We start from the raw sequence: 17,680 nt of genomic DNA, 5'->3' as shown, positions 1-17,680 counted from the left end.
GGGGGGGGGGAGGGTCAATAGAGTCTATAGAAAGGAAGCCAGCAAGCGAGAAAACTACAGAGTGGTCTATGATAAGGACAAAGAAAGCCTAACTCTAAACCTTTGTTGGATGGTCTACGATCAGCAGCAATCAAACTACTGTGTGCTGACACACCATGCTAGCAGCAATCAAACTACTGCATGTGCTAACACGTTATATATTTTAGGCTTCTGATAATTTATTTTATAGTTCTGATTGATCTTTTAAGTTCCTAGTTGTGAAACCTTGTTAACTTTTCTTCTTCTTCTGTCATCACGCCTGATGTCTTTTCTAGGCCCTAAAATATTTAGTGTAGCTTTCTACTTCTTGAATGCCTACTCTCAACCCTAAGTGGCCTCTCTTGAAATCCCTGATTTTTTGCTTCATTTCTTAATATATCGGCAACATATCCTAATACTTGTCCATGCCCAATTATCTTACCTTTTTATTATTATGCTAATCTTAATCCCTTAGTTGTCCCTCCCAACTCTCAAGTAACCTATTAATCGTTTGTTGGATTTTCAGTTCAGAAACCTGAATGGAAATTCTTGAAAGTATTCCATAATTCAACCTACACTCAGAAGTTCCATCTATATAGAAACATTGATTTTCTTGAAGTTTTTCTGAGCTGTTCAACCTATACTTAAAAGTTACATCTGCATTTTGCTTTTACTTTAAAATATCAAGTCTGCAGCATTGCTTCCATATGCAACGTTCATAAGGATTCTAGAAACAATTGAGGATGGTTAATAAGCAAATATCTGGTCAGTAAATCTTCTATGCTCCTGTAGCAATCAGCTGGTCCTGAACAGTAACATGGTGGAAATCTTATAATTCTTCATCATGAAAATTTCCTTGAAAAAGATGTTGGTGACATTGTTGGTTTCCTTGAACATATTTTTTGTGTTCCTTTGATTGCTTCTGGGTAAATAATGCTTATTAATTCCCTTTAAATTCTTTGCAGTGGCCTGAATTCAGTGTTAATTTGCCAGATATTGGCAATGTCACCATCAATTCATCTTTCTTTAAGAAGTTCAACTATAGCAGTGCTGCGGTATTTTTCTGTTCCCTTAATTTGGAAGTTGTCATTAATGATTTTATCACTATTATCTTATGATTCTTTTCCCCTGATATTTACTTATAATTGTTGTTTTTTGCTTATTTTTGCTTTTATGGAATCATGAAAAAATCTAGTGATTGATTTTTAAATCCCATTCTTTCCGAATTATCCTTTGATTCATCCTTGTCTGACTAACCTCCCATTTTTAACCAGCATCCTACATCTTTTGTTGTTCAAGACCTGTCATGGATGACTGCTTTGTTGAGGTCTATATATGAACACATTGAGGGTATAAAACTGTGTTGCTGCTCAAGGCATAATGCATAGGAGAGGCCCATGGATATTTTAATAATTTTTTTTTTTTTTTGGGGGGGGGGGCTGGGTGTTGGTAAAAGATATTTTAATAAGTAATTACTAGAAAAATTTTGAGGTTGTCAATAAGCTTTGACAGGGCCAAATCATATGAGAAAACTAAAATCCTAATCTATATAGGATTTGTTGTGGTACTTAGCTTCTGGAAGTTCCCCCAATTATATCTGTTAGTGGCCATTGCTTATTAGCTTCTTATCTTATATAATGCTCAGGTTGTTTTGTTTTTTGATTAATTATTGCTTTTAACTATCCCTTGGAGGCTTTATGCAGGAGATAAACTACATCTTCATATGCACAATGCTGTTTGTTCTTCTTAATCTTGATATCATGGAATTGATTAAAGAATTTTTGAAGTCTAAACATATAATATTTGTCGCTTTACTCGTGCCAAATATCATATGGCAAAATAAAGTTTTTTTTCCCTGCATTTCATGTCTCTGGTTCTAAGCTTTTTCTGGTTCGATGTTATTGCCGCAGATGGAAGATTTAAGCCTTTTGGTACTTGTGCATATAGGCCCTGGATTTTAAAGAAGGAATGGGATTGCTGAATAGAAATTTGAAACCCAACCACCCCACCCCCCCCAACAAAAAAAAAAAAAAAAAAAAAGAAAAAAAAGAAAAAATTGAACTTATGTGCCTCAAATCCTACTCTATATTAATTTAGATTGATTATAGCTAGAATATCCCTTCTGTGGATGGGCAGGAACCTATTCGGGATCCCAGATGGAGATGAACCTGGTCCAAGTTGGGTTTTGGGTCAGTAGAATATCTAGGTTTTATTTTGGGAATAATATTGTAATCTTTTTTACTTTTGAGGTGATAGTAGTTGTTTCAAGTTTCCTAGATTGAGTTAGTTTCTATTTTCTGTTGGTGTCTTTCTTATTTATATGGATGTAACCGACACAATTGGTAGTTGCTAAAATATGGAATATTGAGTTTCATTGAGTGTGCCTACACGGCCTGTGTTTGTGTGCCCTCCACTCTCTATCTTCCCTGTCCTCCATGCATTTCAGAACCTCCTATCGCAGGAGTGTTCTTCATCCCCTCTTCCTCCTCTTTATTCTGTATTTTCTGTTTTTCTATTGGGTTTCCAACCGTATTAACTTCAGTCCCCTGTCCAGCGTACCAACAACCACCTCCATCTCAAGTTCAATCTCCCTATTCCCTCTTTCTCTACCAGATTTCAGTTGGATGTTCCTTCCGCACATCCACCTGGGGTGTCCAAATCCCAGACCCAAGGTCCCTCCATTCGTGGGAACCAGACCCTTGACCAGGTCTTCTATTGTTCTTGCCGCTGGATCCGATTTCAGACTTGAAAATTTCTTCTCCACTTGCAGATTTGAATAACCCTTATTTACAGTTTAGAGGGATAGGGGTTGTAAATTGTAATCCTTCACCTTAAATCTCTGCTTGAAAGGGCTTATCTCGAACAACTTATCCCTCTCGAAACCAGACTGGTTTTCCACCTCTGTTTGCTGTCAAGATTCTGAAGACTCTTCTTTTCCCCCTCCAGAATACACTCTCTTATTTATATTTTTTTTTATTCATTCAACTTCCATTAATTCCCCTTCCCTTTGTCTTTATTCCTTCATATCCCTATAACTTACTTTCATTCCAAAATTTTCCTTTTTCTTTAATTAAGAACCCTGTTGTATCCTTGGCCCTTTTATTTACCAAAATTTTCAATTGTTCTTTTAAGTACAGAATGGCCACTAAGGTGAACAAACCCCAGTTGTTCTTCTTACTCCAACCCAAAGACCAGATCTGATTTACAGATCAGAGGACCAAAGGAACTCACAGAAATCTGGCTGAATAGGAGGGAGCCTGCTGGCTGGAGGGCTCTCATGGGGTTCAACTTTTAAGGGAATGCTCCTCTTATGGTGCTGATCATACCCTCCATAGGGTTTTGTAACCTGATCTCTGGTTTAGGAAATCTGAGAAGAGGTTCCCAATTAGGGCACTAAGATCAGCATTCAAGCACAGATGATGGGAGCTTCAGTTGGTCACCAAAGTTGGGTCGAGTGGGCCTCCTAGGATCAGGAATAAACCCCCAAAAGAGATGGCTAAGTGGGGTTAAGGGAGTTGAGATCTGGCCTTGGTTGATCCACCCTCCAAACCCTGACAAAGGCTGGTCGAACCAGGTCTTCTTGCTGGTCTTCAATCTGAATCAAGAGAAGGCTGTCGGTCTTCAAGCATGATCAACTCACACTCTCTCAGCAGTAGAATAAATGGAAAATTAAGAAAAGTAAAGAGAATTGATGGAGGTGTTGAGAAGGGTGGAAGGAGAATGATGGAATGGGTATCTCACCCCTCAGTTTGGGTATCACACCCCTCAATGGGCTAGGCATCTCACCTCTCAATAGCAGCTGTTAATTTTCATTAATCAATTCTGTAACTGAGTACAATCGATGGATGCCTCTTTTATAGGCTTACATGAGTGAAATAAAAAAGGAAACTAAGAGCTGGTAATAAACTTCCTAACTTACTTCTAACTTGCTAACCAAGTAGGAGTTATTTAGTAACTGACAACTGAACTTAAAAAGGAAACTAACCTAAGTTAGAAAATAGGAAACTAAGTTGACAATCCAAAATAGAAACCAAATCCTAGGCTATCTTGGCCAATTCGATAGCTGCTGGAGCTCTTCTCTGGAAGCTGCTTTCAACAATAATGGACAGCTGTATGGGGCTTCAAGAAGATCCTTTTTTGAAAAAAAGGGGTTGGGAAAATATGCTATCGATGGAGGAGGTTGCCTTGCTGTGGAGGATTCCAAGAATGGAAAGTAAATCTGTAAATTGGAATGCTGGACAGCTGGTTCGATGGTGCTAATAGGGAAACTTCTAGAGGCTCCAGCTGGACTGCATAGGGGCTAATTCGATGGGGCAGATGGGCTGCTGCTGAGCTGGCCTGAAGGACCAAAAAGGGAACCAAGTAACTACCCAAATCTGGGTTGAAAAACTGCTGCTCGTTGGGGCTGGAATGGCCTGGCTGGACCAAGGCTGGACTTGGTTCGATGGGGCCAGGAGCCCCTTCCTTGTACAAGCCTGATCTACATCAGGTACTTGGAACTGGTTTATTATCTTATTGTCTTATGTTGTATTTTTCCTTTTTTACCTTTTTCCTCCCTAGGGTGGTGTATGTAATTCCTTATATCATGTTAGTAAAGCAATATAGGTATGGGTGAGCCCGTTCTCTCACTCACAACATTCTACCATCATTTTTCTCCTCCTCCTCCTCCTCCTCCTCCTCTTCTTCTTCGCCTTCAACCTTCTACTCTCGTATACCCTCTTGTTCTCTTTTTCGCTTACAATTTAAATTCCAACTGTTTCAAGTTTCCTATTTTATTTTGGTTTCCTACATCGAGTTAGTTTCCATTTTCCGTTTGGAGTCTTTCTTATTCTTATGGATATGACCAACACAATTAGTAGTTGATTGAAAATGGAATATTGAGTTCTGTCTGAGTGTGCCTTCGTGGGCTGTATTTGTGTGTCCTCCTCTCTCTCTTCCCTCTCTTTTTTTTTTTTTCTTTTTCTGTTGTTGTTGTTGTTGTGTGCTAACGACGGATATTCAGGCTTCGGCCTGACTAGTCCTGCATGCCCATACTGACCCCACAACCACATGGACCAGGTCATAATGAGGTTGAGCGAGAACCATTCAACTGTCACCGAAAGCAGTGAAGAGCACTAAACACCCCCGTGTCTCTTCCCTCTCTTCCCTGCATTCCAGAACCTGCTATCGCAGGAGTGTTCTTCATAGTTCATCTCTTCCTTCTTCCTCTTTCTTCTTTATGTTCTGTTTTCCTAGTGGGTTTCCAACGCTATATCTTCGGTCCCCTGTCCAGCGTACCAACAATCACCTCCATCTCAAGTTCGATCTTCCTATTCCTTCTCTCTTTCACTCCCAGATTTCAGTTGGATTTCTTCTCCCCTAAGTGACTCATCCCTCCAAATCCCAGACCCAAGGTCCCTCCATGGATTAGATTCAGACCCTTGACTGGGTATGGTCTTGTGCTTGCTACTGGGTTCGATTTCAGACTTCAAAAATTTCTCCACTTGCTGATATGGATGACCCTTATTTTACAGTTCAGGGGGATATGAGTTGTAATCTTTCTCCAATCTCTCCTTGAAAGGGCTTGTATTGAAACATTTCTCTCTCTCGAAACCAGACTGGTTTTCTGCCTCTGTTTTCTGTCAGAAGGTTGAAGACTTCTTCTTCTTCCCCTCCACAATATATTCTCTTATTTTATTCTATTCATTCAACTTCCTTTGGTACCCCTCTCTTTTGTCTTTATTCCTACGTATCCCTTTAACTTACTTTTGTTCCAAGCTTTTCCTTGTTCTTTAATTAAGAACCCCCTTTGTATCCCTAGCCCTTTTATTTACCAAGAGGCCCTTGATAGTCCTGATTAATTACAGAATTGCTACCCAACCAGTAATTTGGAGGCATTTATTATTTGGGTGGGCCCGTTTCAATCCCATAATGGGTTTTCAAACTCACTCAGGATTGCATCAATGGTCATGGTAATGTGTTTTTTTCTTCTTTTTACTAACGATATTATGTTCAGACTGCTAATTAGGCTAGTTGAGTCCTGTCAGTCCAATTATGTCTGACCCAAGTAAGGGAACTGTTGAAGCTGAACCCAATCGAAATACAGTATTAATTTGGTTGAATTTTGCCAGGTTGTCACATGTTTGGCTCTGAATTCTGATTGCAGCATAGATATCCTTTTTTAAAGTGTTGGAATAAACATTTGAGAGTTAGACTCAAGATTATTCTCTGAAAACATCACTCGCATCACTTGTAGGACTTTACTGAAGATTTTGGTCCCATTCTTGCAAATGTTTTTGTCTAATATTATAATCCATAGTGGATATTGTCAAGCTTTGATTGGACCAGTTGCCTGAGGTCTCAACTGAAGCCCAAACTGACCTTAGGTTGGGCTGTGATTTTTTAGCCCTTGCCCAAAGTTCTTCAGTTTCAGGCTGAGTCCGTTTGAATTGCATCCCACCCTGTGTTTACAAGATATCGTTAGTTCAATTTTCAAAATGATTACTGACTATTCAAAGGTTTACCTTTCTATTCCTTATCTCTCTGATTTACTTTTAGTGTTTATTACTGTCAACTTCAACTAAGGTATATCCAAGAGACAAGATGGAAGGGTAACAAAGCTAAGGTGTTGGATGACTTCAAGCTGTGGTATTCTAGAGATCAATGCAATAGAAGCGGAGTGGGCATAATAGTAGACACGGATCTAAAGAATGCTGTAGTAGAGGTCAAAAGATTGGGAGATAGGATTATGTCCATCAAACTGGAGAAAGAGGCTTTCAATATAGTTTGCACGTATGCACCCCAAGTAAGATTGGATGAAAGTTGTAAGCGTCAATTTTGGGAACACATGGATGAGTTAGTTAGGGTTTTGGCTAAGATGAATCAATTATTATTGGAGGTGACCTGAACGGGCATGTTGGGAGTGATCGTAGAGGATACGAAAATGTCCATGGAGTTTACAGGGTTAAGGAGAGGAATGAGGAGGGGACCTCAATCCTAGACTTTGCGGTGGCATATGATTTGTCCATTGTGAACACTTTCTTTGAGAAAAGAGAGTAACACTTAGATTACATATAAAGTGGGAATCATGCCAGCCAAATAGAATTTTTACTAACTAAAAGGGCAGACAAGATGATGTGTAAGGATGGTAAGGTTATTCCTGATTAGAGCCTAACCGCCCAACATAGACTGGTGGTCCTAGATATGCGCCTCAATACACAGGAGAGATGGAAGTTAGAACCGATGCACCCTAAGATAAGGTGGTTGAGATTAAAAGGGAAATACTTAAAAACATTTAATGATATTGTGGTCTAACAAGGAAAGTGAGACTTTGTGGGAGACACCAATATGATGTGGAACAAGATGATGTCTTACATTAAAAAGGTTGCAAAGATGTGCTAGGGGAAGCGAAGGGTAGTCGTCATGCCCCTAAGGAGACTTGGTAGTGGGATGATGGGGTACAAGTTGCTATTATGACCAAGAAAGACTGTTTTAAGACATGGCAAAGGACTAAGAGAACAGAGGATAAAAAGAGGTATTATGATGCTAGAAATGAGGCTAGGAAGACTGGGGGGATGGCTAAAGCAAAGAAATATGAGGATCTCTATATCAACCTTTATATGAAAGAGGGGGAAAAAGCTATTTATAAGATAGCTAAGATGAGAGGCAAAAATAATAGAGATTTCAACCAAGTGAGGTGTATAAAAGGTGAGGGTGGAAGATTGTTGGTAAGGGATGAAGACATTGTGAAGAGATGAGATGAGTATATTTTTTATTTTAACTTACTAAATGGAGATAGTTCAAGTAGAAATGAGTCGAATAATTGCAATGTTCCACAAGATACCTCACTACATAGATATGTACGAAAGGGTAGTGCGGCAGAAGTTAAAGAAGCTTTAAGAAAGATGAAAGCATGCAAGACACCAGGCCCAGATGAGATTCTAATTGAAGTGTGGAAGACCATAGGAGTTTGTGGGGAACTTTGGTTAACCAATCTGTTTAATAAGATCATGGACACAAGGAAGATGCCAGATGAATGGAGTAGAAGCATTGTAGTCCCCAAACTACAAAAATAAAGGTGATATCCAGTGCTGTAATAACTATACAAGCATAAAGCTAATGAGTCATACTATAAAACTTTGGGAGAAGGTTATTGAAATCTGTTTGAGAAGAGAGACTCGTATCTCGGTGAACCAATTTGGCTATATGTCTGTCATGTGGATCCACAACAGAAGCTATCTATTTATTAAGGAGGCTCATGGAAAAATATATAGATAGCAAAATGGATCTACATATGGTCTTTATTGACCTGGAAAAAGCCTATAATAGAGTTCCTAGAGACTTAATCCGGCATGTTCTAATGAAGAGACTGGTGTCGATAAGTATATGGATGTAATTAAAGATATGTATGCAGGTGTTATGACTGGTGTGAGATCTATGGGAGGTCAGAGCAAGGAATTCCCAATTACAATTGGGTTACATCAGGGATCAGCCCTAAGCTCGTATCTTTTTTACTTTGATCACGTATGAGCCAACCAAGAGTATTCAAGATGCGGTCCCGTGGTGTATGCTCTTCGCTGGTGATTTCATTTTGGTGGATGAGACAAAAGAAGAGACTAACGATAAGTTAGAGTTATGGAGATCAACTTCGGAAGCAAGAGGCTTTAAGATTAGTAGGACGAGGATGAAGTATATGAGGTGTAATTTTAGTCACACGACTCACACCATGATATATAATGATATGGTGAAAATTGAGGAAAGAGAGATACCACAAAGTGACTATTTTAGATATTTGGGATCTATTATAAGTAAAAAAGGTGACATAGAGGATGATGTTTCACAGAAAATTGAAGTGGGATGGATGAAGTGGAGAGGTGTGACCGGAATACTGTGTGACAGGCGTATCCCTTTAAAGCTTAAAGGAATGTTGGGCTATTAAGAAGTGTCATATTGCGAAGCTATATGCAGTAGAGATGAGGATGCTAATTGTTAAGATTGATGTGTGGAAAAACTATGAAGGATAAAGCACGGAATGAAAGTATTAGTGCTGATTTGAGAGTTGCACCAATCAGTGATAAGCTTCAAGAAAGTCATTTGAGATGGTATGGTCATGTTCAACGGAGGTCCTGGGACGCTCTAGTAAGGAAGAGTGACATGATTCTGATTGAGGGAGCTAAAAGACCTAGGGGCAGGCCTAAAATGACCATAGGAGAAGTTGTGAAGAATGACATGCATAGTTTGGGTCTTGTACCAAGTATGATCACAGATAAAGTGTATTGGAGAGCAAGGATCCATGTAGTCAACCCCATTTAGCTAAGAATCTCCTGGCTTGCTGGGGTGTCCTCTTACCACCTCCTATTTTCTTTTTCTTCTTCTTCTTCTTCTTCTTCTTTTTTTTTTTTAATTTTTTTTTTATTCATCATTTATTTGTCTATTTATATATTCATTTTTCACCCTCCTTTTCTGTTTAGACCCCAGTTTTTACATACTTTTTTGATCTAGATCCATGTAGCCGACCCCATTAAGTTGGGATAAGGTTGAGTTTGTTGTTGTTTATTACTGTCAACCTGTATTCTTCCTGTTCACTCTTTTTAATCTTTTTTTATATCTAATTTCAGGTCAGGCTGATTGCATCTGTCCCTGGGTATCATACAGGTCCCAACCTGAAAAAGTGGGGGCATATGAAACTACGTACTATTCTGCAGGAGTCTGTCTTTGACAAAGAATTTCAAAAATCCCCTCTTGTTTATCAGGTATGATGTGCCTCTTTATTGATGTTTGCGTGGTGCTTTTTCTTTCCAAACATGGGTAATTTCTGTTGACAGTTGACACTCATGCATGCCTGAAAAGGTTAGTAGGTTATAATACCATGTGGTAGAAGAAAGATTCCTAATGACATTGAACATCATTGATTGTTTCAAATTCAACGGTTAAACAGTTGGAAACCACTGGTTAGGCATCACTAAAAAAATCTATTAGCTGATTCAGCCAAGAGAAAATAGCAAATGAAAACCTCATACTGGGATCTTTCAAGTTAATATGGCTTGTTGATGGTGCCTCTGCTTGCAAAAATGTTCTGTTTCCTCTTGGGAAGTACAGTCACTTCAGACATGTAGGGTGCCCTGTATTGTTGTCTAGGTTTAACTTGAACAAATTTTCACTTCTTCATTGAGGCTTATAAAAAGCTTAGTAAAACAAGAAGCTATCAAGCGTTTTGATCCATGGCCAACAGTCACGGTATTGTCCTGAGCCAATAATATGGAATCATTTAAAAAAAAAAATTCATGTTTGGAGGGAAAATATATCAGTTTATGCAGAATAACTACTTGCATTGGAGATGAAAGCATTGAGAGAACACGAGAGGGAAGGAATCAGCATCTTCTTCAAGTAGAGGGTCTGTGTTTTTAGCCAAATATTGCACTAGATAGTTGAGTGTTTCTGTAGCCGAAACCCAAGCAGTTGAAATAAGGCCTGTTGTGTACATGATCTGTGGATGTGGTGCTACATACCCATGAAGATGATGGTATGTGCAGGTTGGGTTTAAGCTGCTAACTTTATTTATTTTCCCTTTCCTTTTGACAAAGAAGACACAATAACAGACTTCAGGCCGTTAGCATGAACTCCAAATCATAATCGTTTTGAAAGAAGTTACAACATAATGGATGGGCTTAACCTAAGTGATCCAAACATTAAGTACATGAAGAATATGATAAATTTGGTACCATTCTTAGTGATCCTTTCTCAAATATAAGGAAGTCTCATGCTATTATCAAACCATAGTTGTCATGGCGTTGCCTAGGCGTCGCCAAGGCGGCGATTTGGCATCCTGGCAGACAAAGAAGTTCATGGTAGTGCTACGATTTATGTGACTCACAAATGGCGGTCTCCATTGGCCGATACGCGTTGCCATGCCACCGCCATGGACGCCAGGTCACGCCTGATTCACTTAGCGGTCATTTTTTTTGTAAAATGCAGGGTGATTTTGATAGGGCTATGTTGATATTTGATGATTTGATGTTGCTTAATGTTGGTTTTATATGTTATATGGTATATATTGTAGGTTTGTAGCATGCCAAATAACTTTAGAAAATAGGGGAAATAAAAAAGTAGCATACTAAATAAGTAAATAACTTTAGAAGATAGGAAAAATAAAAAATGAAACATGGGTGATTTGACCGCCATGGCAATGCCATAATGGGCCATTCATCGCCAAATCGATTAGCCACCCCTCCACCGCCTTGGATCGATTTGACGCCGTGACAACTATGCATCAAACGCTGCCATTTTACATTTTGAGGAATTGTAATCTGTTGTTTTAAAACAGAATCTCTTTGTTAGTTGGATGTCTCAATCCGCTCGCTCTTCTTCCCCCTTTTTGAGTTGTGGGTAAAAGATTTTTATGGCTTCCCCAACTTGATGGGCTTTGTTTTTATCCAAGGTGGTTGTGGGTTTTTCTTCCTTTTTAGTCTCCCAGCTGATGGATTCTTATGTTTTTTCCTGTACAATTTTTTTTTTGTCACACTATGATGGATGACAAAATGGTGAAAATTGAGGATAGAGAGATACTGCAAAGGGATTATTTTAGATATCTGGGCCTGATTATGGGGTCAATCATAATTAAAGAAGGTGATATAGAGGATGTTTCACAGAGAATTAAAGTGGGCTGGATGATAGGTGCATATGGAGTGTCGTGCAACTGGCGTATTCCTTTAAAGCTTAAAGGAAAATTCTATAGGATTGTTGTACGACCAGCTATGATGTATGGGGTGGAACATTGGGTAATTAAGAAGTGTCATCTAGATAAGCTATGTGTAGCAGAGATAAGGATGCTGAGATGGATAGGCAGCAAAACTAGGAAGGATAAAGTAAAGAATGCCTAGATTAGAGAGCTGATTTAGTAGTTGCCTTGGTTCATGATAAGCTCCTAGAAAGTCATTGGAGGTGGCATGACCATGTTCAACGGAGGCCTTAGGATGCTCCAGTAAGGAGGAGTGATCTGATTCAGAATAAAGGAACTAAAAGAGCGAGGGGCAGGCCTAAAATGACCATAGGAGGAAGTAGTGAGGAAAGAAATGCATAGGTTAGGTCTTGTCCCAGTAGCCGACCCCATTTAGGTGAGATGTTTCTGATTTGTTGTGTTGTGTTCCCTTTTTTTTTTTTTTACTATTCTTGTTTTGTCTTTACCCTTATCCAATTAACAGAACCTATTTAATTGGGATAAGGCTGAGTTGTATTAGGGGTGTCAAGACCTAGACTGGACTGACTGACCTAGACTGGACTGACTGGTTAAACCCAAGACTTGCTATGACCAATTAATTTAGTACTTCAGCATTGCAATCCCAATCCTGAACCAGTGAAATCTTGTGGGAGATCAGCTTGCAAAATGTGATCATAACCTGATGGTCACATTTGCACTTATGAACAATCCTACTTGGGGAAGGATAGCTTAACAACTGCAGAATCAGTGTGGACAGAATGGGGATCAAACCGGTGATTAATTTGAATAGCCAGTAATAGATAGTAGGAATAAAACTGCCAAAACAGATTCAGAAATCTGAAGATTTAACAAATCTTAGTTGCAACAAGTTTCCGGTATTAATTAGGAAGTTCAGATTTTGAGACTGTCACAAAGTTCAGAATTAATAATAAGAGTATAGAACTGAAATCGGAATTTAGGGATCAGTTGTAAACAAGGAGATTTTTAGAAATCCAAGTTGAAATAGGAAACTAGAAATCGATGGGAAATATAGGTTTTTCTTCTTTTTTTTTTGGGGGGGGGGGTTTGGTGAATGGTGTTTCAAACTGAAACTAAATAGAAAGGATATGATCAGGAATCACCACCTGATCTGCAGGGCTCCACCAGTCTCCCAACAGTGGAATAACCACCAAGGGTTCCTATAATGACCACAAGGGAGCCTACTAAATCACTGCAACAGGGGGCATTCTGAATCATAACAAAACCAAAGGCAACAAGCCAAATTTACTACTCAAATTTGTGTACAGGGCATGGTCCTTACATATGCTTAAATAGAATATTAAAACAGGAATGAAACTAGGCCTAAAACTCCTCCAGCCAATAGCATACCTTGGAGGCAGTCTACTGCTACTAAAACCAAGGTTCGAAATCTCATTTCGTTTCAATGGTTTTAGAACCACCGAAATACCGAAATCTCGGCGAGTTGGGTGAATATATATATATATATATATATATATATATTTTTTTTTGGACTCGGTTGACTGTTTCGATGGTCAAGTGGTCATATTATGATCTGAAACTTGGTGAGGAGCTTGTTTTAAGGTCAATAAACATTCTTAGAACTTAAATTTGCAAAAATATTATAACTTAACAATGTTTTAGAGTTGCACCCTTGTTTGGCAGCAACTGTCGAACTATTCTGGAGATTTTATGAAATATTGCTAGAACAAGATATAATATGATAGTAAAACAAGTAAATAATGCATCTAAGTCATGATCAAAACATACCTCAACATATATTTAATTGAGTTCCATCAAAGTTATATTATCCATAAAAAATTACATTTTATGATGATGGAAAATGTATTTTTTAAACCAGAAAAAAAATATATTTATGAAAAAAAAAATTTCGACTCTGTGAGGTTATAGATCGGCCTCTAGTGTCTAACATATAAAAATCTAGCCCTATCCAACATGTTATTTTTACTATTTCAAAAAAAAATGGTATCGGGGAAAGTGGTTTACCTTTCCAAAGCTTGAAATGTGTAGATCTTTAACTTGGAGTGATCTTCAAGGCAATAGATGTGATGATGTGGCAAACTAGTGAATAATGGAGTGATTTTGTTTTCAAATGCAAGGACGAGCCGAAATTTCGACTCCCCCCTAACGAGATTGAGTATTTATAAGCCTTGGTTGGTATCATTTCGGTTTCAGTATCTCACAGAGATGGTACCCAAATTTCAGCCGAGATACAGAAATTGCGACCGAGATGATTACCTTTCTGTAATTCGTAGCACATCTCGACTCGTTAAAAAAAAAAAAAAAAAACCCGAAATTTCTGAGGTCTCGTAGAGATTTTGAACCACAAGACCTAATCCAACTCAACTAAATCATTTTATTAACAATTATAAAATGAAATAGAACTTTAACTAAAGTAATAAAGTAAATCTCGTATTTCTACACACTACCCATATTTTAGGCCCATTTAATTGGTCCATTACAATGGGAACCCGTAGGACCAAAGGCCCAACAGGCATAAAACCCAACCCAAGGCTTATTTTAGGCCCATTTTTAAAAATTTTTCTGTCTTGCACATTCTTTCTGAGTTGATCTAGTGGTAAGTCTTTGATTGAAAGTTAACTTTAGTTCTTTACTGCAGTTTTCTTCCCTTGGTTCCTTGGATGAGAAGTGGATTGCTGAGTTAGCAACATCTATGTCTGCAGGATTCTCAGATGATAAAACCCCTCTGGGTTTGGGGAAACCATTGATAATTTGGCCCACTGTGGAAGATGTTAGGGGCTCTCTAGAGGTAACTACACCAGCTGGCCTCCTCCTTTGCTCCCCCCCACCCCCCACCTCCCCACCTCCCCACCTCCCCACAGTGGATTTGAATATTTTGACACATCACCTTACCTTCCAATACTTGATACTTAATACAACATACAACTACCTATCTTTTCCCCCCTAATCTATCTTGATTTTTGTAGTTCTTGAGTCCTTTCTACTTCATACCCTTTCCTTTTGTATCTGAAACAAGGCTCTGTCTGTTTGACCTGCAAGTTCATATTTCAGTTGAGCATTGGTTAAAAAATTTGTTGGAACTGAATTAACATTGATGCATAATTGGTTATTTTACAGTCATCGCTTTGATCTGGCAGTTTTGGCATAGAAGTTCGACTCTGGTGAGACTGTTGAAGCTTTACAACAGAGACGCTTAAGTAGCTTGGATGGGCTTTATAAGCAACTAGAAGAGTTTTTTTTTCATTACATGGCTAGCTATAAAATTAGGAGGAAGATGAAATTAGTTTTGCACCAAAATAAAGAACTTCAATAGTTGAATTAGTAATCGCATAATATGGAAATGACCTTTTAATTCATAATTCTCTTTTTTGGTTGGCCATGTCTAATTTGCAGTCTATGCACTTGTGACAATCAAATAGGGGCTACCAAGTGCTGGATACTAGGCCCCCCATAATCATGGTGGAACCATGGAAGGATATTTTAGTAGTTCTTCAACTTCTTTTTCATTTTCTTTTATAGGCAAGCTGAAGCGAGATTTGTATCTACTTCTCACTAGAGTAGTATTTAAAGAAAAATCAAACTAAAAAAAAAAAAAAAAAAAATCAATGATGCCCCCAAAGATTCCCAAAAGATTTTCTGAATTCTGATGTAGCTCAAAATGAAAATGCAAAGTAATATAAAAAATGAAGAAGAGTTCTATTGCAAAAGGAGGTACCAAATACAACATAACAAGGGTTAAAGAGGACCACCTAACTAAAGTTCAGAGTGGACTCGAAAATTTTGGATCTCTGCTCTCTTGGGGACTCACTCACCACAAGAGGATCTCCAACTCACACATTGGGCCTCACATGCGCCCCCAGAAGTATAAAAATACGCATTTGCTTACTCTTCTAAAGCTAAAAATACAAATATATATAGAAGGCGAGAGAAAAATGCCATTGGAAAATAACTATGAAATAAAGCCATTGGAGAGGAAGAAGAAAGTGGAGTCATAAGCAATAAATTCTCATGACATCATGTTGACTTTATCATTCTCCCCTACTTGAAAGAACTCGTCCTTGAATTTGAAACGGTCATCATTTTAGCAAGAGCCAAATTGATGCAGGTGATCCTCCTGTGTGCTTTGTCGTACACTAGAGGTTTACTCTTGTCTACCATAGTGGCGATGAGATCCTTGGGAACCTTCTCCATCATTAAGTTCGCTTCTTGGTTTTTGGATTGATTTTGGAGCTTGCTTGTCACGAGAATAGGAACATGCTTTGTTACCAAGTTGATGCAACTCAAAAGGAAAATAAAAAAAAAAAAAAAATGAATAGTTTTAGTACAAAATGAGGATCCAAGTATGGTATAACATGGTCAGAAAAGACTACTTAACTCAAGGGTCAAAGGAGACCACATAACTATGGGTGTCCTGGGGACTTACCCAACTGTGGGACTCACCACAAGCCGTCCTCAAATTCTCATTGGGGGCTCTTATGGTGCACCCAAAAGGTCAAAAGCATAGAAAAAAGTTGTTGGAATAGAGCCGTTGGCGAGGGAGAGAAAAGTGGAGTCATGATTAATAAATATTCATGACATTGTGCTGACTTCATCATCTTCCCATTCCTTCAAATTCCTTTGACATAAGATCCCAGCATGGTTTAAAGTATCAGACCGTGTCGTATCATATCAGCCGATATATATTGGCTCATTCTATATCACTAACTATTGGAAGATACACTCTGATACTTAAATATAAGTATCCATAGAACCCGTCCTCACTTTCGAAACATAGCATGTTCTTTTCTCTGGCAATACTTAAGTTTCCAAAATTTAAAACACAACTACACAATCAATCTCCTTTTCATTTATCTGACTTGGGGCCTTGAATCATCTATAGAAAACGATTCAAAATCTACAATCAAGCTGATGTTTAGAGGATTGAAGCATAAAAATATCCATTGAAGCTAAACATAGTGCAAGACAAGTAAGTTGAAAAAAACTCGTATTTTTTTGTCACAAATCTTTGTTTTTACTTCTGTTTTTTTGTTTTGTTTGAGTGGATTTAGGTAAAAACAAACTAAAACATTGCATTAAATATGAATTATTGCATAAATTCATTCATAGATTTTAAAATTTCTCAGAAATTCAAAAAGTGTTTAACCTAAAAAAAAAAAAAACGAATGAAAAGATTTTCTTGCAAAAAGTAATTGATATTGAGTTGGGAAATTTATATACATATATTGTATATCAGCATATGTAAGAAACCTCATCCTTTATAACAATTTTATTTGAGTGCACTTGTCTCGTTATATGTTGTTTTCCATTTTAGTCTTTATATATGATACATGTTCTATATTTCTTGTTTATAGTGTTTTTTTGCTCCAAAAGTGTATTTTCCATGTGTATCTGGACCATTCTATGCGTATCTTGCATATCTTTGATATGAGACGTCTCTTAAAATCCCTGATATAATACCCGATAATTTAATCCTTGGATCCCATTGCACTAAGAAAGGCCACACGTTAGCACATAAATTCATGCTTCTAGACTGGTTTTCTCTTGCCATAATCCCCATGTAATTGCAAGTGGAATAACCTTTTGTGAAATCTTGCCTCCAAGATTCATTTGGCTTGTTATCCAAGTTGTAGAGATCATTTTGGCCATGAAAGATTCGTTTGGATTGTTATCCAAGGTGTAGAGATCATTTTGGCCATGATAGATGTACCAAAACTTTTTAATACAGACCAGTCAAACATACAAAACCAGCTCTACTATTACAGAACTCATGAGAGAATGAAATGCTGTCACATTTTCTTTACAATGCATTTAACATCCATTGGCAAGATGAGAGCCTCCCTTCTTCAGTCAGTCTGAAATCAGTGCTCTATCAAATTACTCAAGGATCTGCTTTAAACCCTTACTTGTTTGCGCTTATCATGGATGATTTAACCAATAATATTCAAGATGAGGTTCCTTGTTGTGTGC

General features: G+C 38.0%; 1 protein-coding gene across 4 annotated transcripts in view; it reads left to right on the top strand.

Moving 5' to 3' along the window:
- The window catches only part of LOC122091624 (tyrosyl-DNA phosphodiesterase 1), a 79,124-nt gene that overhangs the window by 54,925 nt on the left and 6,519 nt on the right, over nucleotides 1–17,680 (top strand). For 3 of the 4 annotated variants that reach the window (XM_042661644.1, XM_042661646.1, XM_042661643.1), the window contains 3 exons: nucleotides 984–1,073; nucleotides 9,615–9,749; nucleotides 14,352–14,501. In XM_042661644.1, coding sequence (XP_042517578.1) covers nucleotides 984–1,073; nucleotides 9,615–9,749; nucleotides 14,352–14,501 — 375 coding nt within the window. The remainder of the gene's footprint in view (nucleotides 1–983; nucleotides 1,074–9,614; nucleotides 9,750–14,351; nucleotides 14,502–17,680) is intronic. The other variant, XM_042661645.1, reaches the window with a different exon arrangement.

The sequence above is a fragment of the Macadamia integrifolia genome, chromosome 10 (assembly GCF_013358625.1).
Source record: "Macadamia integrifolia cultivar HAES 741 chromosome 10, SCU_Mint_v3, whole genome shotgun sequence".
NCBI classification, from domain to species: Eukaryota; Viridiplantae; Streptophyta; class Magnoliopsida; order Proteales; family Proteaceae; genus Macadamia; species Macadamia integrifolia.
This window is presented reverse-complemented; position numbering and strand designations above follow the sequence as displayed.